At 50.9% G+C, this 27,809-nt stretch overlaps 1 protein-coding gene across 6 annotated transcripts in view; it reads left to right on the top strand.

The window, feature by feature from the left end:
• The window catches only part of CBFA2T3 (CBFA2/RUNX1 partner transcriptional co-repressor 3), a 90,129-nt gene that overhangs the window by 52,080 nt on the left and 10,240 nt on the right, over positions 1-27,809 (top strand). For 4 of the 6 annotated variants that reach the window (XR_005453048.1, XM_038754546.1, XM_038754545.1 and 1 more), the window contains exons 3-7: positions 4,808-4,885; positions 9,549-9,790; positions 10,428-10,517; positions 20,126-20,307; positions 22,850-23,100. Coding sequence is in view for 5 of the 6 variants with exons in the window: in XM_038754546.1 (XP_038610474.1) it covers positions 4,808-4,885; positions 9,549-9,790; positions 10,428-10,517; positions 20,126-20,307; positions 22,850-23,100 (843 nt within the window). In the remaining variant the exon portion in view is untranslated. The remainder of the gene's footprint in view (positions 1-4,807; positions 4,886-9,548; positions 9,791-10,427; positions 10,518-20,125; positions 20,308-22,849; positions 23,101-27,809) is intronic. The other 2 variants (XM_038754547.1, XM_038754549.1) reach the window with 1 other exon arrangement.

Raw genomic sequence — 27,809 nt, 5'->3', positions numbered from 1 at the left:
CGTGGAACCATTTGGAAATACCTGCAGCAGCGCTTGTGTTGTGCAGATTCATTTGTTTCAAGGTAGAAAGTTTGCGATATGGAAAAGGAGGGATGTAAGACCCAGAAGAGTTGCTCCTCCTCACCCCCGGCCCCAGCCTCCAGGTCCTGTGGAAAGGAGCCAGACTGTGTCCTTTAAAGCTCCTTCGGCTGGCATTCCCAAGAAGTTTTTTTTTTGCAAAACCTGGGTTGCCCAGACCTATGGCTTGTCCAACTAGCAGCCCACCTTTCGCATTGGACGTCGTCCCTGAATGGAACGACCCCCTAGCCTGCTCCGAAGCAGCCCAGTGACAGAATGGGACGGGAGACAGCATTGGCTGCATGGAACTGTGGCCTGGCCTGGCCTAGTCAGTGTCTTCAGCCTGCTGCGTCTCTGCAGAGCAAGCTCTGTCACAGAAATGCCCCCCTCCGCCAGGGCAAGTTGGTCCAGAGGGACGTGAGTCACAGGTGTCCAAAGGAGGGCTCTCCCCAGAACGTTAGAGATGAGGGGGGTGCCCCAGGAGGTTAGATCGACTGCAGGGTGCAGAGCCTCTTACTGCGTGCAGGATGTGAAAAATGTCCTTCCTGAAATGCCCTCTGGTAGCATTGGCAATGGCCCCGTGGCGGCCCGATTGGCAGTGGATAGCAAGCACACAGCCCTCAAGGACCGCTAGTCCTGGGGAGGAGGAGGAGGATTCTGTCGGCATTTGAGCCCAACCAAACCTGGCTGTCTGCTGTATAGGCCTGGGGGGAGAGATTTTGCTTTTCTGAAACGTTGATAACTGTGGAACAGTTTCTTGTATTTATTTAGCTCAAACAATTCAAAACGCGTTCACACCTATTTTGTCATTTGTCTTCCCAACTGTTCTGCCTGGATCCCGTAGATGTTATCGTTATCACCACTTTATGGAGAGAGAACCTGAGCCCCAAATGGCAGTTTGACCTGTTTCTGGAAAAGCAGCGTGGTTTATTGGATAGCGCCCGGGCCTGGGAATCACAAGGACCTAGGTTCTAATCCCGGCTCTGCCACTTGTCTGCTGTGTAACCTTGGAAAAGTCATTTAACTTCTCTGGGCCTCAGTTACCTTATTTGTAAAATGGGGATTAAGACTGTGAGGCCCATATGGGACAGGGACTGTGTCCAACTGAATTAGCTTATATCTACCCCAGCCCTTAGAACAGTGCTTGGCACATACTAAGTGCTTAACAAGCACCATAGTTATTATTATTAGCTCAGTTGTCCTGCCTCCCAGCACAGGGTGATTTTCACTAGACTAGACCTGCCTCTGAAAGGGTTTTGCAAAGGGAGATTCAAAATTATCTCTGCTAATTATCAAAATTAGCAAAATTGTTTCTGCTTTGTAGGTAGGGAGTCTCGTTGGGGTGTGGGCATTATGGGTTCGGACTTTTGTTGTATAATGAATGGCTGGGAAAACGTCTGCCCCTGTCTCCTCCCCAGATTCTGGATTGGAGGTCCGAGGATTTAGCTAGGTAACTGAAGGACAGTTCTATCGAATGTGCTTCACAAGCAAACAGCTGGATCAGTTCAGAAAAACAGTCCAAGTGGCCAATTAAATGGTTTCAAATCACTGAATTGGCCTCATGGATACAGGAGATCATGTTTCCAGGTTCCTCTGAGCTGAACTCTGTCTTCTGTACCTTTGGAGACCATGATTGGCCCTTATTCATCTATGTATTCCCTACCTTCTGAGTGTGCCTCTTCCCCTATTTTTTTTATTTTTGGAGTTCAGTTTGATAAACACTGGCAAGCAAGTGGAATATCTTGGTTTTTATGGGTTTTCAAAGTCTGTTTGAGGTCTGTGTGTGTGGAGAGAGAGAGAGTTTTCCTTCTTAAGGAAAATTCTGGATGCGCCTCCTGTAAGAAGGTAGAGTCATAATGAGAAGGGTTGGTTCCAATACCTCCCACACAGGCTCCGTCATGGACAAAAAACGCTAAAACTAAGGGCATTTCTGCTCATGACCTAATGCAATGGCTTCTTGCTGGTTATACGTGAAAACAAAATTAGTCTCCAGTGTCCATGTAGCAATGAGATCTGATCCATCTTCTGTCCCCAAAAAAGAGACAAAAGCAAGAACTCCCTTGCAAAAGCTTGCCCCAGAACCCTGAAGGTGTTGTACTTGGCTTTTTTCCCCCCCTCATTTCCTTTCTGCCCCCTTGCAACTCAACTTCTTTCCTCTCTTCTAAGCTAGGATGAGTGTTGGTTTGGGAGCAGATGTTCCTTAATTAGGAATTGGGCCCTGATCATCTGTGATCTGATGGGTTTTACTTTTAATCTGGGCTTTGGAACAGATGTGGTGGCTCTTAGAGAGAGAGAGAGAGAGAGAGAGAGAGAGAGAGAAAGTGTTTGTGTTTGCGTGTCTGTGTTTTTCGTACTCGGCCATGTGTATTTCCTGGTCTTTCACCCTTAAACCCATTCATTACTGGAGATAATATGCTGTGTGAATTTCAAGTGCTTAGACGTTATGCATGAAAAATGGGGGATTTTTTTAATGGTGTGGTTACTTTTTTTCCCTTAGTTCTAGTGAATGTTAGCAATTCCCTTCAACACCCGCCACAGCCTTCCTCAGAGATTTCTTCTTTAAATCCATTTGGAACTCTAAAAGTCCAATGGGTTAGCTATTTCTGGGCCTGGTCAACAGCAAGCTCTGTAACCCTCCACCATCCCAAGGATGAATTACTTGGATGAGGAAGGATGTGCTCGGTGGGCTTGGCTTGGGTTTGGACCCTAGACAACCATATGCACCAGAACCCCCAAGCCTGAAACTGATGGTTTGAATGTGAAACTGTGGTTTCAGCCTCATAATTTCATCTTGACTGCCAAACTCTGCTCATTAGGGTCCTCAATTTCCCTATACCTTACAAGGCAGACAAGCTCTAGATCAAAGAGAAGCCATGGGGTGAGTAGAAAAGAGAAATTCATTCATTCATTCAGTCGTATTTATTGAGCGCTTACTGTGTGCAGAGCACTGTACTAAGCGCTTGGGAAGTACAAGTTGGCAACATATAGAGACGGTCCCTACCCAAAAGCGGGCTCACAGTCTAGAAGGGGGAGACAGACAACAAAACATATTAACAAAATAAAATAAATAGAATAAATATGTACAAGTAAAATAAATAGAGTAATAAATATGTACAAACATATATACAGGTACCATGGGGAAGGGAAGGAGGTAATGGATTTCCACCCTCAAAATCTGGGGTTGTGGTTGGAAGGGTAGGTGGAGTCTGGAGGGTGAGCCCTGAGCACCTGGGCTCTGGAAAGTGCACACAGTGAGTGCACTCAATTATCCCTAGTGACTGACTGAGAGCAGCCCCTGAGGATACCGAGCAAGGAAGGATTTCCCTTCCAACACCAACATCTTCCCCACCCTCCCAGAGGATGCTCTTGATTTCTACCCCCAAACTCTTCAACTTTTCTCTCCTCCCAAATTTCAGCATCCAGTCAGTCCTCAGAATAAAACTCTCATACTCTACTCTGCTGCATGGATCATTTTTCTAAAAATCTGCTCATTCCATATCTCCCTTCTCCTCAAAAACCTCGAGTGGTTGCCCATCCCTCTGTGCATCAAACAGAAACCCTTTACCACTTGGTTTAAAACAGTCAATCATCGCCAACCTCCTCACTGTACTTCCTTCTCATCTTTCTCGCCACCAACTCCTTGCCTACATCTGCCCTCTGACTTGGTTCTCCCTTCCTCTTCATATCCAACAGACTACCTCCCTCCCCACCTTCAAAGCCCTACTAAAATCACACCTCTTCCAAGAGACCTTTCCCAACTAACTTCCCCTTCTCTGCTTTACCCCCCTCCCTTTTATGTCACCTATTCACTTGGGTCTGTTTCCCATATGCACGTTGATAATAATAATAATAATAATGATGATGGCATTTATTACACGCTTACTTTGTGCAAAGCACTGTTCTAAGCACTGGGGAGGTTACAAGGTTGTCCTACAGGGGGTTCACGGTCTTAATCCCCATTTTACAGATGAGGAAACTGAGGCACAGAGAAGTGAAGTGACTTGCCCAAAGACACACAGTTGACAATTGGCGGAGCTGGGATTTGAACCCATGAACTCTGACTCCAAAGCCCAGGATCTTTCCACTGAGCCACTCACCTATCTTTCAATCCCACAGCACGTCCACCTGTAATTGCTTTTAATATCTGTCTCTCCTTTTAGTCTGCAAGCTCCATGAGGGCAGGGATCATCTGACTATACCTACATTTTTGTATTGTGCTCTCCCAAGGGCTTAGTACAGAGCTCTGCACACGTTAGCACTCAAATACCATCGATCGATCGATTGGCCTTCAAAGGACGAGCCCATTCCAGACTCCTGTCCCTGTGTGGTGGGGGTCTTGGGAGTCCCCTAACACTAAGGGGCACCTAGCTTGGAGAGAAAGCCTCCCCAGTTGTCTTCTTTTTGACCCTTCCCAGTGAAACCAGACAAGAGTCTGGTAGCGGCCAGTCAGGTGGAGGTGGAAGGGTGCAGGTTGCTGCCGCTGCCCTCCACCTCACTGGCAGAACCCATTCTCCTCCTCTGAGGAGAGGAGTGTTGCCAACTTGTACTTCCCAAGCGCTTAGTACAGTGCTCTACACACAGTAAGCGCTCAATAAATACGATTGAATGAATGAATGTCCAGCATGCCGTTTCCAAAGAGGCAGGTTGGGGAGGGGTCCAGTCCCGCCCAGGCCTCCCCTCCGCCCCTCCATCCCCATCGCCCCCTCCCTCACCTCTCCTGATAGCGTCTGTTTTTTTATTTTGCTTACAGATCGAGAAGATGGGCCTCCGACGTTTCTGCCTCATGGCCGTTTTCATGGCTGCTTGAAATGGTCTATGGTCTGTCTTTGTAAGTAAAATAACAAAACATACACTAGCACGAACGAGGGAACCCAACCACATCTTCCCTCGGCCCCAGAGATAGGGCTACAGGGAAAATGTTCCTTCCCCTCCACGAGACACTGCCAGGAAAGCCTAAATCTTTGTCTGGGAATGTCCTCAGGGGCAACAGGGACTTGGGACATGGGCTTTCCGGGGCATAGGACAGGGTATAAAAAATGATAAGGTGCATTTTCCCTGGCCAAGCTGGAGTTCTTTTCCCTTCATCTTGGAAATGGGCAGGAGACTTTACAAAGTTGTTTGGGGTGGGAAGAAAAGATGCTTAGGCTGACTTATTGGGCTTTTCTATAAAATGTATGCTCTTTTATTTTTCTTTCCCGTGACTGGGAGGGAAGAGACTTTTGAGAGAGTGGGATGGAGGGAGGGAGCAGACTTTCCTGTCAGGTTGCTCTCTGAGACCAGAGAGATAAAGGGAAGAGCGGTTCAGTGACAGCCTCTTCGAAGCAGGAGCCAGTGAAGATCCATAAAACCCTTAAGACTGGCCAAACTGACAAGGCGTCTTCTGGGATTTCATTGTCTCCGATCTGCTCCCCTTTCGCTTTAACTCTAGGGCCCGGGAGGTACTGGGAGAGTAACGAGGATGCGAGCTTGTGTTCACAAACTTTCAGCCAGGGACATGTGCGGAGTCTAACTTAGTAACACACCTGTCACTGGAATAAAAGCAGTTGTGGCCATGTGGTTATTTTCGGCGTCTCTTCAGCAAGTTGCTGATATTGCCCTGCAGCTAGAGCGAGCGAGAGAGCGAGTGGGAGTGAGAGCAAGCCTGACAATACACGGGAGAGGCAGGGCTGCTGGCTTCCGAGACGACCCAAACCCGGCGGGCGAGGTTAGTAAGCGACAGCGCAAGGGAGGTGCCCAGGTGCGGTTCTGCAGCAAGGCTCTTCTTCCCAGTCGAGGCAAATTGTGGGGCCGGCTCTGGGACGGGGGTCTTCTGAGGTACCCTGAGCACCCCAGAACCCAGGGTGACCCAGAGCGGGCGGGCGCGGGGTGGAGGAGGGAGAGGAGGGGAGAAGTGGTGATGAGGGAGAGCGTGGTCTGGTTGCCTGGGCTTCTCAATTCAAGAGAGTGTCTGCTTTGTGCAGAAGAACCGGGGGTGCCCCTAGTATCTCGGGCCTGGAGTGGGGGCACCCTCACCCCAAGCTTGGTGCCCAGGCCTGTATTTTCTCCAGGTGACCCTTGCTGTGGTCAGTATCTCCCTGGGACGCTGCTGTTGCTCCCTTCTTGTGAATCGAAGGGGGCCAGGGTGAGCAAATGACTCAGTCGGCAGTGAGATTGTCTGATCATTTTATGATTGCTTCAGGGGAAAAAGCTTTGGAGAGTGTCCTCTTGGGTAGGTGGAGAGCGGGCGTTGAGGGCTGGGGAGGGCACTGGGTATACCAGTAGACCTTTTCCTTAACTGATTTCTGTGGATTTGTTCTCTCTGGGAATCTCTGCAAGGTTGGAACTTGAAATGGAGGTGCCCCTTTCTTAACAAATCCATGCATGTGAAATGACTATTCAGGGCAGCTACGGCATGTTTTTTAAGACTGTCTTCCCGAGCATGTGAGGAGATGGCTCTCAACTGCAAACACTGCACAGATGCTTCTGGGACAGAGTGTTTTAGACCACACAAGCGTTGTTCTGACCAGGCCTGCCCCACTTAAGGACAGGAAACTCTTAGAAAGCAGGCTGTGGGACCTCCAGTTAACAAAAACCAGGCGGGCTAGGGCTTTGGATCCCTTGTCTTGAAAACAAGTTCCACCCAGCATGCAGACGCCTCCAGTTCTGTGTTATTAGCCCCACTTCTCTAAGAAACTAGCCAGTTTCTAGTAGAAAAGCCGGTGTTGTCTATCTCCCAGCATCCATCGTTGCTGATGCTGTGCGAGGCTGCGGTCACTGCCCAGGCTGTGTCCTCTGTTAATTTTTTTCAGTTCCGCCATTCTGACCGTGCAAGGAGAGTCCTCAGTGGTAGGCAGGGTTAGAGCACATGGGGTCAAAACTTCTGAGCACCACCCCCGATCAGTCAAGATTCCCAGGACACAGTCATCGTGCCGGGAAAGCTGTGTGGGATGTCAAACTCAGCCCATAATGTTTGGGCCAAATCAGTGGGTAAGGAAGCGCTGCTTCTGTTGCCCCTCTCCATCTCTCCCCAGGAGGAACTCATAACTCAGCCTGTATCTACCGGCGCACACACACATTTTTTAGATTTGGGTGAAAATCAGGTGCAGATTCGATTACTGGTGGGGTAGAGCAGAAGTGGAAGACTTTGAACGATCCCCTGTACCTTTAGTCAGTCTCGTCGCCACATTGTTGATTTCATCCTCCCTTTGGGCACGCAGAGCACTGGTCCCGGAAGCACTCTCTCGAGTTAAACTAAGAGATACAGTTTCTGCCTTCAAAGACATTAGAATCAAAGAGAAAAGAAAGCAAACCCTCCCACACACCAAAAATGATGTCCTTTTACTCCTAGTGTTTGAGAAAGACACCAAGCCCCAACAGAACCCCTGTATCCTGTGGCCTGGAGGAATTTGACCCCTCGTGAGTGGTCGGCCCTGACCTCAGGACCAGGTGGTTGGAGGTTCCACTGGAATGGCCTGGGTTGGGGCAGCCAGAGTCCACAGGGAACATAGGCAGAGGAGGGTGCTCTCCAGGTGGTCAGAGGCTTGAAGGAGTGGCCGGGTGAGAGAACACGACCCCATAGATAAGAGGACCTCGGGTGGGATTCAGAGAACTTCAACCCATTCTGAATCTCGAATAGGAGGGAGGTCGAGACCCCGGTTTCCTGTCTTTTCGACTTGCTATCGGCCACCTGTTAGCTGCAACAGCCCAGTCCGCATGCTAAGTCCCAGCCTCTGTTCCACCCCATCTACCCCTGTCTCCAGCACACTCCTAGACCCTCCAGCCTCCCCGTTGTTCCCCTTGTCTCCCAGGGACCAGCTTCAGCACACCCAAACTACAGGCCTCTTCTGTCAGTCCAACAGTAAGTAGTTATCGCAGGGCCATTCTAGGGACTGTACTGGGAAATGAGGCTAGGGCTTGCCCTCCTGCTCTTCCCCAGGGTGCTGTGGTCAGTGGGCCGGGAATGGGAACGGATAAGTTTCAACTACTGTCTTCACTGGCCCCTGGGTGAAGCGGTGGTCTTTTAGTCGTGCGTGCATTCGGGCCCACCCAGTGGGTCACCGCTTCTGCCTGCCGGGTATGGGGTTGGCTGTGGCTTTTGTGGTGGGGGTGGGAAGGAAGCGTGCACGGGCCAGAGGGTGAAGGAGCTGCCCTCGGGAGCTTCCCAGCCAAGTCTGTCAGTCTTCTCAACTTCCACCGCTTCTTTCCGAAAGGGCAGCTCCCGGCCGATTGACTTCAACGATAGCCCCTGACTTCCCGGATCTGGGGAGGGGACGCTGAAAGCCGGCACTTGAATGCATGTCAGAAAAACCTGCCTGCACCCAGCAAATCTGGGAACAAGATGCAGGAAACTGAGGAAGTGGTCTCTGGCTGGGGAGGGCCTGCAGAGTAACCAGAAGTTGTCTAAGTGGTCGATGGGTGGATAGTTTGATTGACTCTAGATCTGGAAAGACAACCACTTGGCCACCGTGGTTCATCGTTGTCGTCTTCGTCATCCACAACAGATAGGCACTGGGCACCAAGTGAGGTCGTGACCCGAGAGGAGTCCTCGGGGGATCGGAGAGCCAGAGCTCCGATCACTATCCCTCCGTGACCCGAGAGGAGTCCTGGGGGGATCGGAGAGCCAGAGCTCCGATCACTATCCCCGGAGGAACCAATGTCCGGCTCCCCAGGAAATAGAAGTCTTGTTTTCCTCCCTATTGTCTCCCAGCCTTCAATCAGTAGGCAAGGCCTGGCTAGACTTGCTCTGGGGGTTTGGAATTCCCAAGAGGAGTGGGCAGAAATCAGCAGGGCATTTTAGCGCGGGCGGCACACCCTCGGGCGCTGTTTTTAGCGCTGCCAATCATCTGGGCGGGGGCGTGCTGAGAGTCAGGGGTAGAGACTGATGAGGCAAATGGCGTCCTGCCCCTCCTTCCCCGCCATTGTCATACCCCCTACTGCTACACACTCTCCCACCTACAGGTCTTTTTAGCGCACCCCTTGCCAGCCGTACGGCAGCAAGCTCAGCACCCAGAGAGGGTGTTACTGCACTAAAGGGACCGTACCCACTGCCACCTCAAGTGCCCTGTACCTCAGGCGTGTGTCTTTCTTTCCCCTTGCCCACCACAGAAGGTGGGGGTGCATTGAGATGATCCCGGCGGCCTCGCTGCTCATCGCCCGGCCCTGTCGCATGGGAGATCTGGTGTGGCTATCCCAGTGCCGCCGGCAGCGTGGTGATAAGAATGGCACGGGACTGAAGCCGGGGCAAGGCCGGGCAGCTTGGTGATTGCGGGTTCTGCACCCGTGAATGCTGGCTGCTCTCTTTCCAAAAGGGAACGTAGACCCCGGGGACCCACCTGTTCCAACCTGTGCGTCTCACCCTGAATCTTCAGGACGGGGCACCAGGGCTTTGCGTGGCTGAGTCGGGGTGATGTCAAAACGGCGGCAACCGAGGGTTTCCGGCTTGAGGAAACAGAAACCCTCCGCATCCATTGCCATCCGGTCCCCCGCTCACCAGCTCTCTTCTCTCGCTTCAGTGATGAATGGGAGCAGTCATTCCCCGACGGCCATCAATGGAGCCCCGTCCACCCCCAACGGGTTCAGCAACGGCCCGGCCACCTCCTCCACGGCGTCGCTGTCCAACCAGCAACTCCCGCCGGCCTGCGGCGCCCGGCAGCTCAGCAAGCTCAAGCGCTTCCTCACTACCCTACAGCAGTTTGGAAATGACATCTCACCCGAGATTGGGGAGCGGGTCCGTAGCTTGGTGCTGGGGCTCGTGGTAAGCTGGGGTCGGGGCCTCTTGGAAGGGGGGAGGAAGAGCCACCCACCCAAAGCCAAGCAGGGTCTGGCCTCCAGCAGAAGGCGAGGGCCCTGACCAAAAGCCATGGCTAGAATCCAATTTGGGATCTCCCAGTACCCCCTGAGCCCTTTCTCTGCCTCCAAAGGGGGTAAGGGAGAGATGATGATGATGACGACGGTATTTGTTAAGCGCTTACTATGTGCAAAGCACTGTTCTAAGCGCTGAGGGGGATACAAAGTGATCAGGTTGTCCCACGTAGGGCTCACAGTCTTAATCCCCATTTTACAGATGAGGTGTAACTGAGGCACAGAGACGTTAGGTGACTTGCCCAAAGTCACACAGCTGACAGGTGCTGGAGTCAGGATTAGAACCCATGACCTCTGACTCCCAAGCCCGGGCTCGTTCCACTGAGCCACGCTGATGGGCTGTAAGTCTTTGTAGGCAAAGCTGTGTCTGTGGGCGTATTTGTGTGTGTGTGTGTTGTATGGGCGCTTGCCATCCGCTGCAGCTGGAAAACAGTGCCAGTACTTACCTTGAGGCTGTTCTGCGCTCAGTCCCCAGATGGTCTCTTCTTGATTTAATTAGGTGTTTTTGTTTTTTTTTTCCTTCTCCTCAGAATTCCACCCTGACCATTGAGGAGTTCCATTCCAAGCTTCAGGAAGCCACCAATTTCCCTCTGCGCCCATTTGTCATTCCCTTCCTGAAGGTAAGGCTCTGCCGCTTCTGCCCTGAGCAGAAGATAGCCACGGATAAAGTCAAGTTGCTCCTCCCGCCCCAGCCCCTGTCTCCGGGAGTAACTAAGAAAATTCCTGGCTGGCAGGGAATGAGTCTACCAACTCTGATATACTGAACTCTACCTCTCTGGGAGTAACTAAGAAAACTCCTGGCGGGCAGGGAATGAGTCTACCAACTCTGATATACTACAGTATACAGTATACTACAGTACTACATATACTACAGTACTCTCCCAAGCTTTCAGGGCAGGTTCTGCACACAGTAAGTGCTCCATAAATATCATTTGATTGAGTGGTTGCTATAGGGACCCTCCAGCCTGAAACAGCGAGCCCGTGGAGACGCGAAGAGTTTCTGCCCCGACTGTCCCCAAAACAACTCTGCGTCTCCCACAGCCCTCCCTGTCCTGCACCTGAAAATGGCAGGCAAGACAGAGGGTTAATAATAATAATAATGATGGTATCTGTTAAGCGCTTACTATGTGCCAAGCACTGTTCTAAGCGCTGGGGGTTACAAGGTGATCAGGTTGTCCCACGTGGGGCTCACATGCTGGGGTGGGATGGGAGGAGAGGGGTCAGGGGGACTTCCCCTCCCCTCGAGGATCATTTAGACTCACCTGACTTGTTTGTTGTCCTTAAATTCTTTCAATTTTCTCGCTCCTGACCTTTATCTCCACGAGGACTGTCTGCACATATCCCAGGCAAGGGGCACAAAGAATGCAGTCATACATTCATTCCATTGTATTTAGTGAGCATTCCTTCATTCAGTCGTATTTATTGAGCTCTTACTGTGTGCAGAGCACTGTACTAAGCGCTTGGGAAGTACAAGTCGGCAACATTTAGAGACGGTCCCTACCCAACAACGGGCTCACAGTCTAGAAGGGAGAGACAGACAACAAACAAAATGATAATAATAATGGCATTTATTAAGCGCTTTCTACATGCAAAGCACTGTTCTAAGCACTGGGGAGGTTACAAGGTGATCAGGTTGACCCACGTGGGGCTCACAGTCTTAATCCCCATTTTAAAGATGAGGTCACTGAGGCCCAGAGAAGTTAATTGACTTACCCAAAGTCACACAGCAGACAAGTGGCGGAGTCGGGATTTGAACCCATGACCTCTGACTCCAAAGCCCGGGCTCTTTCCACTGAGCCACCCTGCTTTCCGTGGCTCAATACACAAAACATGTAGACAGGTGCACTGGGGGCAGAGCACTGTACTACTCACTTGGGAGAGTACAATATGATAGACACATTTACTGCCCATGACAAGCTTACAGTCTAGAGGGGGAGACAGACCTTAATATGAATAAATAAATGAATGAATAAATAAGTCAATTACAGATATGTACATAGGTACACCGTGCTGTGGAGCTGGGATGGGGGATGAATAAAGGGAGTAAGTCAGGGTGATGCAGAAGGGAATGGGAGCAGAGAAAAGGAGGGCTTAATCAGGGAAGGCTTCTTGGGGGAGATATGCCTTCAGTAAGGCTTTGAAGTAGGGGAGAATATTCGTGTCCCATCCAGAGAAGCTGAGGCAGAGCAGGGCCTTCAGGTCTGTGGTTGCCACATTGTTACCAACTTGTACTTCCCGAGTGCTTAGTACAGTGCTGTGCACACAGTAAGCGCTCAACAAATACGATTGAACGAATGAGTGAATGGTTCCGTCGGGCCGTGAGCCTGAAGCTCAGACTTGTGTTCTGTCTGCCTGGGTTCTGATGGGATGATGTCTCTTCCCCACTCTCGCTCAAGGCAGCTCACTTCCTTGGTTTCTCTGGCTCTGTTCTGGTCACGGCTCTCAGGCAGGATTTCCAGAAGCTGCCCCAAGATCTTTTTAGCCCTGCCTCTCTTCCCACCCATCTCCAACTCGCTGTTGCCTAGATGCCACCCCTGCCCGGCACACACGTGGATTCCCCCATTCTTTCTTCCGGGCCATGGAAGCGTAAGCAAACTCAGCCCGGGACAGACCGATGGACCATTCAGCTGAGAATCCTGTCCCAACAGGGACAACAGAGGCTGCCCAGAGGTACAGGGGGAGAGTTGTCAATCAATCAATCAATCAATCGTATTTATTGAGCGCTTACTATGTGCAGAGCACTGTACTAAGCGCTTGGGAAGTACAAATTGGCATCACATAGAGACAGTCCCTACCCGATAGTGGGCTCACAGTCTAAAAGTGGGCTCACAGTCCTCCTTGCCTTATGGCCTCATGGTCTTGAATATGTGGTATAATGTCCTTAAATATGCCTCTAATGCACCATAAGTTTCCCTCTAATAACCCATTCTGGTCCTCTCCTCCATGAATTTTCCAAGCTCTTCTTGAACCTATCGATGCATTCTGCCTATGCACGCCCACTCTCCTCCGCCTTGAGCGTGCTCCCAAGAAAAGATGTTTGGAGCTGTTTGCAATTACAGGAGGGTTTAGGCCCATCTGGCAATCATTTACAATTCATGGAAGCCCTTCCCGTTTTCTTCTCCTTTTTCTTCTGCTCTTTCCCCTTCTCCTCCTCTTCTCCTTCTTCTGACTTAATGCTGAGTCTGCCCGCTCTCCATCTTTGGGGACACACACAGCATACAAGCGTTTCTGTCAAATCAAATATTTACAGCAGATGTTCTGGGCCTGGCTTCAGCTGCCGTTGTTTATCAGCGGAGTGGAGGAGAAGGGGAGAAAACAACCTTTGCATCTTCATTTCTCTTTTTTTTTTTTTTCATTTTCCACCCCGGTAGTTGAGGTTGCGGAGCCCTCCCAAGCCCCGCTCCCAGTTCTGCTATCCCAGGGCAGTCAGAGGTCGGTATGAGGGGACTGCCGGTCCGTTGTCCCCAACTTCCTCCCTCCCAGGTTGGGCAGAAAAAAGGTCACAAGCAGGAGTAGCCCACCCAGGCGGCCGGCTAATGGGAGGCGACCCAGGTTGGGAGTCGGAAGGCCTGGGACCGGCCCTTGACTCACCGGAAAACCTGGATGAGAAACTGAACTTCTTGAGCCTGTTTCCCTTCCTGCAATGGGGGACGAGATCTGTTTTGGCAAGCTCGATCTGTCGGTGAAATTTATTGAGTGCTTACTGTTTATATTAGAGTTGGTAGACACGATCCCTGCCCTCAAGAAGCTTACAATCTAACCAGACGATCAATCGGTGGTATTTAGTGAACGCTTACTGTGTGCCAAGCACTCTACTGTATGCTTGGGGGAGAACAATTCTATTCTATTTATTTTGCTAATGATGTGCATCTAGCTCTACTTCTGTTTATTCTGATGACTTGACACCTGTCCATATGTTTTGTTTTGTTGTCTGTCCCCCCACCCCAGGCTGTGAGCCCGTTGTTGGGTAGGGACTGTCTCTATATGTTGCCAATTTGTACTTCCCAAGTGCTTAGTACAGTGGTCTGCACACAGTAAGCGCTCAATAAATATGACTGAATGAATGAACAGTATGGTAGAGTTGATGGATACGTTCCCTGCATACAAGGAGCTCTCTGTCTAGAGGGAGTATGGGGAAGCTAGGAGATGATCGATGTGAGAGTGTGGTGGAAATGACTGTTCGTGTGGGTATTGGATGTGGAGGAGGATGAGTGGGAGGGTCATAAATGAAGGGGGTCCTGCCAGCAGAGTGCATGAAGGGTCCCCAGGCAGAAAGACCGGCCCACAGCCCAGCAGCAGGGCTTTAAGACCTCCGGCCCGGAAGGCTACTATATCTGAGTGCTGCCAGAGAGCCCAATAGCAGGGTCGTCATCGTGATCATTGAGCACCTGGAGGGGGCGAGGCCCAGCCCAACTCAACTTGGACTTTTCCCTCCTTGGAATTTTCCTCCAACTTTCCATCTTCAGCCTAATTGGCTGTGTTGGGCTTTCTTGGCCCAGGCACCTCCTTCTTCATCCACCTCTCCACCTTTCTCGCTTGGGGCAAGTGGTGAAAAAAGCCAGTTTCCCCCAGCAGACAGCATTGGGAGGCGGCTCGGCATTGGGTGCCCGCTTGCTCGGTCACATGGCTTTGGGGCTCCGCTGAGGGGTAACCTAGCTCCTCCATCGTCACGGGGCAGGTAGGGCTCAGAATCCCCAGCTGGGGTGGATCGTCCAGCCCAGCTAGAACCTTGAAGGCGAGAGAGGGTGTGTCTACCATCCAAGGAAGATGGCACCTTCTCTTTCTGTCGTCTTGAACCCAATCTGAACAGCTCCTGCTCTCCCCACAGCGTTGCCAGCAATGGGTGGCCTTCTGCTCTCTCCGGGGGCTCTCTTCAGGCAGAGCTAGACTGTCCCTCCCTGCCTTGCCCAGAAGGCTACCCCCACGGGAGATGGGGCTACCGGGCCCGAAGCCCTGGACCTATAGCCTCACTCTGTTCTTACTCGCCCCTGCTGACCCTGGGTTTCCTACCCTGCTTTGAGAGTACTCAGCTCTTCCAACTCCAAGCCCGTCTCATTAACACGTTGTTGAATTGAGTCTGGCCTTCCTGGAGCCAGAAAAATCACTTTACACTGTTCCCCAGCTTCACGCTGGCACCCTGGTTCCAGCTGTTTCTAGCTAGGGATCCAGATGCTTTTCATTATCCTAACTACAACCAGCCGGCCCCAGTTTGTTTCCCGTACTCTCTCTCTTTTTTATTTTCATTATTATTATGATTATTCTTCCTCCTCCTCCTTAATGGCAATGAAGGGAGGAGGAACGGCTGGGGAGGAGGAGGGAGAAGGATGTTTGCCGACCTCAAATCTGCAGCCCCACATTTCCTCAGCTCACACTCTTAACATGTTCAACAGATGGAGGTTTGGCTGGCTTTCAGCTATCTAAATAGAAAAACAGGGCTGGCGGGGAGAGCAGCTTGACAAAAATGCATTTTGCCGGTGAATGGTTTCTGCTCTGAATGCTCTTATGGAGAGCGGGTGGGGGCTGGGCTGGGCTCGCAGCTTTGGAACAGTATGAAAAAGGGAGGACGGGCTGGGGAATTTATTTATTTATAAATACTTACAAACCGCTAACTTTTCCGAGCGCCGTCCTGCCTAGCCGGCTCCGTCTCCCATGGCGGCTGCCCCTCGGCCCTCGCTTTCCCTGGCACAGGCTCCAGCAGGGACCCCCCAGGGGGACAGGGTGGGACCCCGCTTAGGTCACTGTCGCAACAGTGAGCGGGGGCCAGAGGCAAACTCTTGCTTTCAGAGACTATGGGTCATTTTGCAGAGCCGGGGGTCGGGGGCCTCAACCAGCAGATGGATGGGGAACAGGGAAGTGTGTGGACCTTTGCTGTTTACGGGACAGGGCAGAGCGTCTGGTATTGCGGTCCTTTTTGAGTCAAGGGGCAGCCCGATTCAGGAGCCGCATCCCCCAGACATTGGATGGATGTGCTGGGCCTTACTAGTGGAGGGGCGAGGTCTTTTATCTAAGCCTCCCAGATCACAAGTTGGCGTTCTCAAAGTCTCCCCAAAATACTGGGGAATCCAGTCATTTCCCCCAATCCTGGGGAGGCAGAAATTTGGTTTCCCTTAGTCTCTTCCCTGCTTGTTCCCTCTCCCCGCCCCCCACCTCTTTCATGTTTTCCCAACTTCTTAGATAATCGTGTTCCCAGGAGAAGTTTTCAGATCCAAACAAATGTCCTGGGACATGGTGGGAAATACAGCCAGATAATGATATAACCAGATAATGGGCCTGGCCGTAGATCTAGAGGCCACTGTTGAGAGTTGGAGCCGGTGAGATCAGCCCCTGCATAGCGGTAGTAATAATAGTAGTAATCGTATTTTTTGAGTGCCTCCTTAATGTAACGTAGAGCACTCAATGTTCGGAAAAGTGCAACAGAAGCAAAACACAGGACCCCTGCTCACGAAGAATTTACCATCTAATCTGGAGTTCTGTTTCTAGCTCAGCTGGAATGGCCGGTGGAGTGGCCTGAGGTAAAGGCCTCAACAGATATGCCCTGATCTCCCTCTAAGGGTTTCTCCAACTCCACCCAGCCCTTAAATGCAAAACTGGAGCAAAGAGGGCCCTGTGGGTTCATTCCAGCCCCAGGCCATCTGCAGAAGCCGGGTAGGAAACTATAAGCTCCTCAAAGACCGAGAGTATTCATTCATTCATTCAATCGTATTTATTGAGCGCTTAGTGTGTGCAGAGCATTCATTCATTCAGTCGTATTTATTGAGCACTTACTGTGTGCAGAGCACTGTACTAAGCGCTTGGGAAGTGCAAGTCGGCAACATTTAGAGACGGTCCCTACCCAACAGCGGGCTCACAGTCTAGAAGGGGGAGACAGACAACAAAACAAAACATATTAACAGAATAAAATAAATAGAATATGTAAATATGTACAAGAAATACGATTGACTGACTGAGTGACCAGTTTCATACTAAGCTCTTGGGAGAGCACACTGCAACAGTAAACAATCACATTCCCGGCCCACAGTGAGCTTACAGTCTAGAGGTGGGGAGGCAGACAGAGAGAGAAATAAATAAAATTACAAGTATGTACGTAAGTGCTGTGGGGCTAGGAAGGGGAAAGAGCAAAGAAAGCAAGTCAGACCGAATCAGAAGGGAGTGGGAGATGAAGAAAAGTGGGGCTTTGTTTGGGAAGGCCTCTTGGAAGAGATATACCTTCAATAAGGCTTTGAAGGGGGAGAGAGTAATTGTCTGTCGAATATAAGGAGGGAGGGCATTCCAGGGCAGGGGCAGGACATGGGCTAGGGGTCGGCAGCGATTCAGGCGAGATCGAGGCGTAGTGAGAAGGTTAGCGCTAGAGGAGGGTGTGGAATGGGTTGCAGAAGGAGAGAAGCGAGGTGAGGTAGGAGGGGGCAAGTTGGTGGAGTGGTTTAAAGCCAATGGTGAGGAGTTTTTGTTCGAAGCGAATGTGAATGGGCAACCAATGGAGTTTTTGAGGAATGGGGTGATAGGTCTTGAAGGTTTTGGTAGAAAAATGATCCAGGTGTACGAGTTAAGTATGAACTGGAGTAGGAAGAGGGAGGAGGCTTATCCTGTCCAAGCGGGATACTATGAGTGATTGTAATAGCGTGGAAGCAGTTGGGATGGAGCGGAAAGGGTGGATTGTAGAAATGTTGTGAAGGTGGAAGGATTTGATGATGGATTGAATATGTGGGTTAAATGACAGGAGTCAAGGATAATGCCAAGGTTATGGCTTGTGAGACAGGAAGGTTGGTGGTGCAGTCTACAGTGATGGGAAGTTCTCGGGGGAAAACAGGGTGTGGGTGGGAAGATAAGGAGCTCTGTTTTGGACATGTTAGGTTTGAGGTGATGGGAGGATATTCAAGTAAAGATGTCCTGAAGGCGGAAGGAGATGCGAGACTGGAGAGAGGGAGAGAGATCAGGTAGAATGTGTCTACCGACTCTAATAATTGTGGTATTTGTTATTGATAATGATAATAATTGTGGTATTTGTTAAGCGCTTACTGTGTGCCAGGCACTATACTCAGCACTAGGGTAATAATAATAATGATGGTATTTGTTAAGCGCTTACTATGTGCAAGGCACTGTTCTAAACGCTGGGAAGATACAAGGTGATCAGATTGTCCCACGTGGGGCTCACGGTCTTAATCCCTATTTTACAGATGAGGTAACTGAGGTGCAGAGAAGTGAAGTGACCTGCCCAAAGTCACACAGCTGACAATTGGCGGAGCCGGAATTTGAACCCATGACCTCTGACTCCAAAGCCTGGACTGGCTCAGCGGAAAGAGCACAGGCTTTGGAGTCAGAAGTCGTGGGTTCAAATCCCAGCTCCGCCGCTTGTCAGCTGTGTGACTTTGGGCAAGTCACTTCACTTCTCTGCGCCTCAGTTACCTCATCTGTAAAATGGGGATTAAAACTGTGAGCCCCCTGCGGGACAATCTGATCACTTTGTAACCTCCCCAGCGCTTAGAACAGTGCTTTGCACATAGTAAGCGCTTAATAAATGCCGTTATTATTTATTATTTTTTTATAATCAGGTTGGACACAGGCCCTGTCCCACATAGGGCTCACAGTATTAATCCCCATTTTACAGATGAGGTGAGGCACAGAGAACTGAAGTGACTTACCCAAGGTCATCCAGCAGACAGGTGGAGGAGCCAGGATAGGAACCCATATCCTCCATCTCCCAGGCCTGGTGCTTTTTCCCCTAGACAATGCTGCTTCTTGATACAACTGTTTTGTATCGTACTCTCCCATGAACTTAGTACGGTTCTCTGTGCACAATAAGCACTCAATAAATACCATTGATGGATTGAAATATCGTTGATGGAGGGGATAATAATAATAATAATAATGGCATGTATTAAGCGCTTACTAGGTGCAAAGCACTGTTCTAAGAGCTGGGGAAGTTACAAGGTGATCAGGTTGCCCCCCGTGGGGCTCACAGTCTTCATCCCCATTTTACAGATGAGGTACCTGAGGCCCAGAGAAGTGATGTGACATGCCCAAAGTCATACAGCAGACAAGTGGCGGAGCCGGGATTTGAACCCATGAACTCTGGCTTCAAAGCCCGGGCCCTTTCCACTGAGCCACGCTGCTTCTCTATATCATTACAGAGAAGCAAGATAGGGATCTAGATGATTGATGAGAGAAGCAGCGTGGCTCAGTGGAAAGAGCGCGGGCTCGGGAGTCAGAAGTCGTGGGTTCTAATTCCAGCTCTGCCGCTTGTCAGCTGTGTGACTTTGGGCAAGTCACTTCACTTCTCTGGGCCTCAGTTCCCTCATCTGTAAAATGGAGATTAAGATTGTGAGCCCCATGTGGGACCACGTGATCACCTTGTATCCCCCCAGTGCTTAGAACAGTGCTTGGCACATAGTAAGCGCTTAACAAATGCCATCCATGATTATCTAGGGACCGGAGTGGGTCCAATCCTAGTAAGGCTCGAGGGGTCCCCAGGGGTCCCAGACCCAAAAGACTGTGAGCCCGCTTCTAGACTGTGAGCCCGCTGTTGGGTAGGGACCATCTCTATATGTTTCAAACTTGTACTTCCCAAGCACTCAGTACAATCAATCAGTCAATCAATTGTAATTATTGAACGCTTACTGTGTGCAGAGCACTGTACCGAGCGCTTAGGAAGTCCAAGTTGGCAACATATAGAGACGGTCCCTACCCAACAGTCTAGAAGGGGGAGACAGAGAACAAAACAAAACATATTAACAAAATAAAATAAATAGAATAGATATGTACACGTAAAATAGAGTAATAAATACGTACAAACATATATACATATATACAGGTGCTGAGGGGAAGGAAAGGAGGTAAGGTGGGGGGGATGGAGAGGGGCCTGAGAGCGCTCAATAAATACGATTGAATAATAATAATAATAATAATAATAATGATGGCATTTGTTAAGCGCTTACTATGTGCAAAGCACTGTTCTAAGCGCTGGGGGGGGGGATACAGTGTGATCAAGTTGTCCCACGTGGGGCTCACAGTCCTAATCCCCGTTTTTACAGATGAGGTAACTGAGACTCCGAGAAGTTAAGTGACTTGCCCAAGGTCACACAGCAGACTTGTGGTGGAGCCGGGATTCGAACCCATGACCTCTGACTCCAAAGCCCGTGCTCTTTCCACTGAGCCACGCTGCTTCTCTTGAATGAATGAACGGGGACACATCCTCCCCTCTCCTGTCTCTCCCTTTGTCTCCTGCCCCCAGGCCAACCTGCCGTTGCTTCAGCGAGAGCTCCTCCACTGTGCCCGCCTGGCCAAGCAGACCCCAGCCCAGTATCTGGCCCAACACGAGCAGCTCCTGCTAGATGCCAATGCCTCTTCTCCGATCGACTCCTCCGAGCTTCTGCTGGAAGTCAACGAGAATGGCAAGAGGAAGACACCAGACAGGTACGGCCCAGGCCTCTGGAGAGCCGGGGATGATCACATTCTCCTACCTGATGGGAAAGAGGCAGTGGGGGAATAATAATGGCATTTACAATAATAATAATAATAATAATGATGATGGCATTTATTAAGCGCTTACTATGTGCAAAGCACTGTTCTAAGCGCTGGGGAGGTTACAGGGTGATACGGTCATCCCACAGGGGGCTCACAGTCTTAATTCCCATTTCCCAGATGAGGTAACTCAGGCACAGAGAAGTGAAGTGACTTGCCCAAAGTCACCCAGCTGGCAAGTGGCGGAGCCGGGATTTGAACCCATAACCTCTGACTCCTGACTGAAGCCTGACTCCAGGCTTCCCTATGCCCGGAGTCCTTCCCTGTAGAGATTTTCCATATTCCTAGAGAAGCAGCGTGGCTTAGTGGAAAGAGCCCGGGGTCAGAGGTTGTGAGCTCTACTCCCTGCCCTGCCACTTGTCTGCTGTGTGACCTTGGGCGAGTCACTTAGCTTCTCTGTGCCTCAGTTCCCTCATCTAGAAAATGGGGCATTCATTCATTCATTCAATCGTATTTATTGAGCGCTTGCTGTGTGCAGAGCACTGTACTAAGTGCTTGGGAAGTTCAAGTTGGCAACATATAGAGGCGGTCCCTACCCAACAGTTGGCTCACAGTCTAGAAGGGGGAGACAGAGAACAAAACAAAACATATTAACAGAATAAAATAAATAGAATAAATATGTACAAGTAAACAGAGTAATAAATAAAACAAATAAATAGAGTAATAAATACTTACAAACATATATACAGGTGCTGTGGGGAAGGGAAGGAGATAAGGCAGGGGGGATGGAGAGGGGGATTTACTTCTAAGACTCTAAGCCCCCCATGGGACAACCTGATTGCCTTGTCGCCTCCCCAGTGCTTAGAACAGTGCTCTGCACGTAGTAAGCGCTTAACAAATGCCATCATCATCATTATTATTATTACTGGCCGGCCACGGATTGAGACCAGATCCGGGTGGAATGACTGTGAGGGTTGATTTGGCTTCCCAGGAAGGACAGCCCGTAGTAGCCTTGCCGGTCGGGAGTTCTGGAATATTTTTTCCCTGTAATCCACAAGGCTGCTTTAGGACTCTGAGCACCCTCTGCTGGGCATCGCCTCCAACCAGGACTGATCCCGAGGGGCTGGAGTCCAACCAATCAATCAATCAGTCGTATTTATTGAGCGCTTACTGTGTGCAGAGCACTGTACTAAGCGCTTGGGAAGTCCAAGTTGGCAACATATAGAGACGGTCCCTACCCAGCAGTGGGCTCACAGGCTAGAAGTCCAGCCGGGAAACCCCAGCCTGTGACAGGAGGAGGCAGGAGGGTGAGCCGTCGAAATATTCTGCAGGACTGGACCGGAACGGCCGTTCCCTTGGGTGGCCTGGATCGTGGCCCGGCACGTCTGCAGGGGTGCCCACCCCACAGCTCTGCCGTGGCGGTTCAGAGACGAGACCGACCGGGCTGCTCTTTCTCCTCCGGTGTGTGGATTCTTCCCCGTCAGGGTTCAGCCTGGGCCCCCTCTGCCAGTCCAGGTTAACACACTGATGCCCACGGGGCTGTACGGAAGGGCACCTCCCGTTGCAGAAGTGGCCTGCACTTCCTCAGGAATTCCTGGCAGGGCTTACCTGAGGCCTAGAGACTCCCGGCCTGGTATCTCCACCCCTAACTGCAGTCTCCCACATTCAGGGTCTTCTCAGGGGGCGGTCTAGATTCATTCATTCATTCATTCAATTGTATTTATTGAGCGCTTACTGTGTGCAGAGCACTGTACTAAGCGCTTGGGAAGTACAAGTTGGCAACGTCTAGAGACGGTCCCTACCCAACAGTGGGCTCATGTCCAGTTGCTGCACTGCCCTGGTGGGCTGACCCCAGGTGTGTGGGGGCCGAATAATAATAGTAATAATAATGACGGCATTTACTAAGCACTTACTATGTGCAGAGCACTGTTCTATGCGCTGGGGAGGTTACAAGGTGATCAGGTTGTCCCACAGGGGACTCACAGTCTCAATCCCCATTTTACAGATGAGGCCCAGAGAAGTGAAGTGACTTGCCCAAAGTCACACAGCTGACAATTGGTGGAGCTGGGGTTTGAACCCGCGACCTCTGACTCCAAAGCCCGGGCTCTTTCCACTGAGCCACAAATCTCACTCACACCGTGGCCACCCCTATTTCCTCTGCCCTTTTAGACTGTGAGCCCACTGTTGGGTAGGGACTGTCTCTATATGTTGCCAATTTGTACTTCCCAAGCTCTTAGTACAGTGCTCTGCACATAGTAAGCGCTCAATAAATACGATTGATGATGATGATGCCCTCCGCGGAGTGTTTCTGGAAAATTCAGCCGCTTCCCAAGAAGCGGGACTAAGAGTACCTGTTCCAGGAATGACGGGAGGAGAGGGGCTCGTCCGTTCCCTCTGCCAAAGCCACCCACCCTGTCGGGGTCTCCCCTGGGCCCCGCCTCCTCCAGGTTGCATCTTCAGCAGGGCTCACACCTCTTTTCCCACCCCTGGACAGGACCAAAGAGAACGGGTTGGACCGAGACCCGCTGCATCCTGAACACCTCAGCAAACGGCCCTGCACCATGAGTCCGGCCCAGAGGTACAGCCCCAGCAACGGGCTGAACCATCAGCCCAACGGGCTGCCCCACCCCACCCCACCACCCCCCCAGCACTACCGCCTCGAGGACATGGCCATGGCGCACCATTTCCGGGACCCCTACCGCCACCCGGACCCCCGCGAGCTGCGGGAACGCCATCGACAAGCCGGTGAGCGAGGGCAGCCGGCTACCTCGCCGAGGGGTGCCAGTGGGGAGGGGGACCGTGGATGGGCCAGCTCGTTGTTGGAGGCGGGGTGGGGGTTTGGAGACCCCCAAGTTAGTTGGCTCTCAGAAGAACTGAGTGGTAACGGAGGAGGGAGAAGGATGGGTAGTGATTTGGGGCCCGGGCAGGGGGAGCAGGGAAGCAGGAATGAAGGAGGAGGGTGCCGGGAGCGAATTCTGGGTCAGTGGAGGGGCTATCAAGGAACTGGTGGAACAGAAGCTTCTCTGGAGCTCAAGGGACTGGAAACCTGTAACTCTGAAGGTCTCTGGGGGCTCAGGGAAATTCTGGCTGGCCAGTGGGGGTGGCCCTGGGCCACGTGTGACTTGGGTCGGCTCACAGAAATTCCTATAATAATAATAATAATGGCATTTGTTAAGCGCCTACTATGTGCAAAGCACTGAGGGAATTCTGGGTCAGTGGAGGGGTTATCAAGGAACTGGTGGAACAGAAGCTTCTCTAGAGCACAAGGGACTGGAAACCCGTAACTCTGAAGGTCTCTGGGGGCTCAAGGAAATTCTGGCTGGCCAGTAGGGGTGGCCCTGGGCCATGTGTGACTCGGGTCGGCTCACAGGAATTCCAATAATAATAATAATAATAATAATGGCATTTGTTAAGCACCTACTCTGTGCAAAGCACTGAGGGAGTTCTGGGTCAGTGGAGGGGTTATCAAGGAACTGGTGGAACAGAAGCTTCTCTGGAGCTCAAGGGACTGGAAACCCGTAACTCTGAAGGTCTCTGGGGGCTCAAGGAAATTCTGGCTGGCCAGTGGGGGTGGCCCTGGGCTATGCGTGAGTCAGTTCGGCTCACAGGAATTCCAATAATAATAATAATATTAATAATAATAATGGCATTTGTTAAGCACCTACTCTGTGCAAAGCACTGAGGGAGTTCTGGGTCAGTGGAGGGGTTATCAAGGAACTGATGGAACAGAAGCTTCTCTGGAGCTCAAGGGACTGGAAACCCATAACTCTGAAGGTCTTTGGCGGCTCAGGGAAATTCTGGGTGGCCCCGGGCCACGTGTGACTCAGGTCGGCTCACAGGAATTTCTATAATAGTAATAATAATAATGGCATTTTAAGCTCCTACTATGTGCAAAGCAGTGGGGGAATTCTGGGTCAGTGGAGGGGTTATCAAGGAACTGGTGGAACAGAAGCTTTTCTGGAGCTCAAGGGGACTGGAAACCCGTAACTCTGAAGGTCTCTGGGGGCTCAGGGAAATTCTGGCTGGCCAGTGGGGGTGGCCCTGGGCCGTGTGTGACTCGGGTCAGCTCACAGGAATTCCAATATTAATAATAATAATAATGGAATTTGTTAAGCACCTACTATGTGCAAAGCACTGAGGGAATTCTGGGTCAGTGGAGGGGTTATCAAGGAACTGGTGGAACAGAAGCTTCTCTGGAGCTCAAGGGGACTGGAAACCTGTAACTCTGAAGGTCTCTGGGGGCTCAGGGAAATTCTGGCTGGCCAGTGGGGGTGGCCCCAGGCCACGTGGAACGCGGGTCGGCTCACTGGAATTCCTATAATAATAATAATAATAAAATAATGGCATTTGTTAAGTGCCTACTATGTGCAAAGCACTGAGGGAATTCTGGGTCAGTGGAGGGGTTATCAAGGAACTGGTGGAACAGAAGCTTCTCTGGAGCTCAAGGGACTGGAAACCTCTAACTCTGAAGGTCTCCTGGGGCTCAGGGAAATTCTGGTTGGCCAGTGGGGGTGGCCCTGGGCCACGTGTGACTCGGGTCGGCTCACAGGAACTCCTATAATAATAATAATGGCATTTGTTAAGCGCCTGCTATATGCAAAGCACTGTTCTAAGCTCTGGGGAGGGTACAAGGTGATCAGGTTGTCCCACGTGGGGCTCACAGTCTTAATCTCTATTTTACAGATGAGGTAACTGAGGCACAGAGAAGTGAGATGACTTGCCTAAAGTCACACAGCTGACAGGTGGCGGAGCTGGGATTTGAACCCATGACCTCTGACTCTAAAGCCCGGGCTCTTTCCATTGAGCCATGCTGCTTCTCTAGATGGCATTTATTAAATGCTTACTATGTGTTCTAAGTGCTGGGGAGGTTACAAGGTGATCGGTTGTCCCACATGGGGCTCACAGTCTTAATCCCCATTTTACAGATGAGGTAACTGAGGCCTAGAGAAGTGAAGTGACTTACCCAAAGTCACACAGCTGACAAGTGGTGGAGCCGGGATTTGAACCCATGACCTCTGACTCTTTTCCACTGAGCCACACTGCTTCGCTGCTTCTCACACTGCTTACTTCCACATACCGCTCTCGTAGTGAGCGGTAGTGAATTGCTGCTTCGGAGCTCGGAGCAGGACTACGGGTTGGGACTGTTCTCCTCTCACCTTCCTCCAGCTCAGCATCCTCCAGAAGCAGTGCTCGAGCCAAAGAGGAAGGGGGTGGAATAAAAGGAAAAGTGCTAGCGTTGGACGGGGCTCGGTAGTTCGGGAGCCGCCCCCCAAGGCAGGTAGGGATGTGGGGTGACTGCTGGGGATGCTGCCTTGGGTCCCGGTTTGGGGAGATGGGGTGATGTGAGGGAGGAACAGGGTGTCCAACAAGGTCCCGGGACGTTCATCAAGATTAAAGAGTGCAGGAGAAGGTGTCTGAGTCTGGTTCTAGACTGTGAGCCCACTGTTGGGTAGGGACCGTCTCTATATGTTGCCAACTTGTACCTCCCAAGCGCTTAGTTCAGTGCTCTGCACACAGTAAGCGCTCAATAAATACAATTGATTGATTGATTGGTTCGTGGCTCTCTTCTTTGTGAGAGCAGGAGAAGCTGGGAGGGAGGACGTATTTCTGGAGGGACGGTGGGCCTCAGAGGGCCAGGCCTCAGCGACAGGTGATGGTGTCTGGCTCCTCAAAGCACAGCAGGTGCTAATTCTCACCAACTCCTGCTAATGCAAAAATAAATGCCAGCTGTCCCTGCGGATTCCAGCCACTCTCCTGGTTGCCCTGCTGGCTCGACTTCCCAGGGACGCAAGTGAGGTGACAGAGTCTCCGGCTAGAACTGTGCTGCTCTGCTGGCCCCTGGTCCCCTGACCACCCAGAGGAGTGAAAAGAGGACTCGGAGCCTGGAAAAGTCCTTAGGGGCCCCCAAAGAGCGGGTGATAAGCAGCGTGGCTCAGTGGAAAGAGTGTGGACTTTGGAGTCAGAGGTCATGGGTTCGAATCCTGGCCCTGCCACTTGTCAGCTGTGTGACTTTGGGTAAGTCACCTCACTTCTCTGGGCCTCAGTTACCTCATCTGTAAAATGGGGATGAAGACTGTGAGCCCCCCTGTGGGACAACCTGATCACCTTGTATACCCCCAGTGCTTAGGACAGTGCCTTGCACATAGTAAGCACTTAATAAATGCCATCATCATTATTATTATTATTATGCTCCAGCCGTGGTGGGGTGTCAGGCACAAGAGGCCCTAGGAAGGCCAGAGTCCTTCCTTCATTTATTCATTCAGCCATATTTATTGAGTGCCTGCTACCCCCCGCCTTACCTCCTTCCCCTCCCCACAGCACCTGTATATATGTATATATGTTTGTACAGATTTATTACTCTATTTATTTTATTTGTATATGTTTCGTTTTGTTCTCTGTCTCCGCCTTCTAGACTGTGAGCCCACTGATGGGTAGAGACCGTCTCTATATGTTGCCAACTTGTACTTCCCAAGCGCTTAGTACAGTGCTCTGCACACAGTAAGCGCTCAGTAAATGCGATTGGATGAATGAATGCAAAGCACTGTACTGAGCTCTTGGGAGCATACAATATAACAATAAACTTACACATTCCCTGCCCACAAGGAGCTTACAGTCTAGAGGGGGAGACAGACATTATGAGAGAAGCAGCATGGCTCAGTGGAAAGAACCCGGGCTTTGGGGTCAGAGGTCATGGGTTCAAATCCCGGCTCCACCACTTGTCAGCTGTGTGACTTCGGGCCAGTCACTTAACTTCTCTGCGCCTCAGTTACCTCATCTGTAAAATGGGGATGAAGACTGTGAACCCCCCGTGGGACAACCTGATCACCTTGTAACCTCCCCAGTGCTTAGAATAGTGCTTTGCACATAGCAAGCGCTTAATAAATGCTATCATTATTATATTATTATTATAAGTAAATATATAAATTTTGGATATGTACATAGGTGCCATGGAATTGGGAGAGAGGGTGAAGGGATGAATAGAGGGAGCAGGTCTGGGCAACACAGAAGAGAATGGGAGAAGAGGAAAAGAGGGCTTAGGGAAGGTCTCTCGGAGGAGATGTGCCTTCAGTAAGGCTTTGAAGTAGGGGAGAAGCAGCACGGCCTAGTGACGAGAGCATGGGCTTGGGAATCAGAGGACGTGGATCCTAATCCCAGCTCCTCCACTTCATTCAGTCGTATTTATTGAGCGCTTACTGTGTGCAGAGCACTGTACAAAGCACTTGGGAAGGACAAGTTGGCAACATATAGAGACGGTCCCTACCCAACAGCGGGCTCATTTGTCTACTGTGTGATCTTGGGCAAGTCACTTAACTTCTCTATGCCTCAGTTACCTCATCTGTAAAATGGGGATAAAGACCGTGACCCGCGTGTGGGACAGGAGCTGTGCCCAACCTGATTATCTTGTATCTACCCCAGCACTTAGTGCTCGGCACACAGGAAGCGTGGCTCAGTGG

The sequence above is a fragment of the Tachyglossus aculeatus genome, chromosome 11 (assembly GCF_015852505.1).
Source record: "Tachyglossus aculeatus isolate mTacAcu1 chromosome 11, mTacAcu1.pri, whole genome shotgun sequence".
Taxonomy (NCBI): domain Eukaryota; kingdom Metazoa; phylum Chordata; class Mammalia; order Monotremata; family Tachyglossidae; genus Tachyglossus; species Tachyglossus aculeatus.
This window is presented reverse-complemented; position numbering and strand designations above follow the sequence as displayed.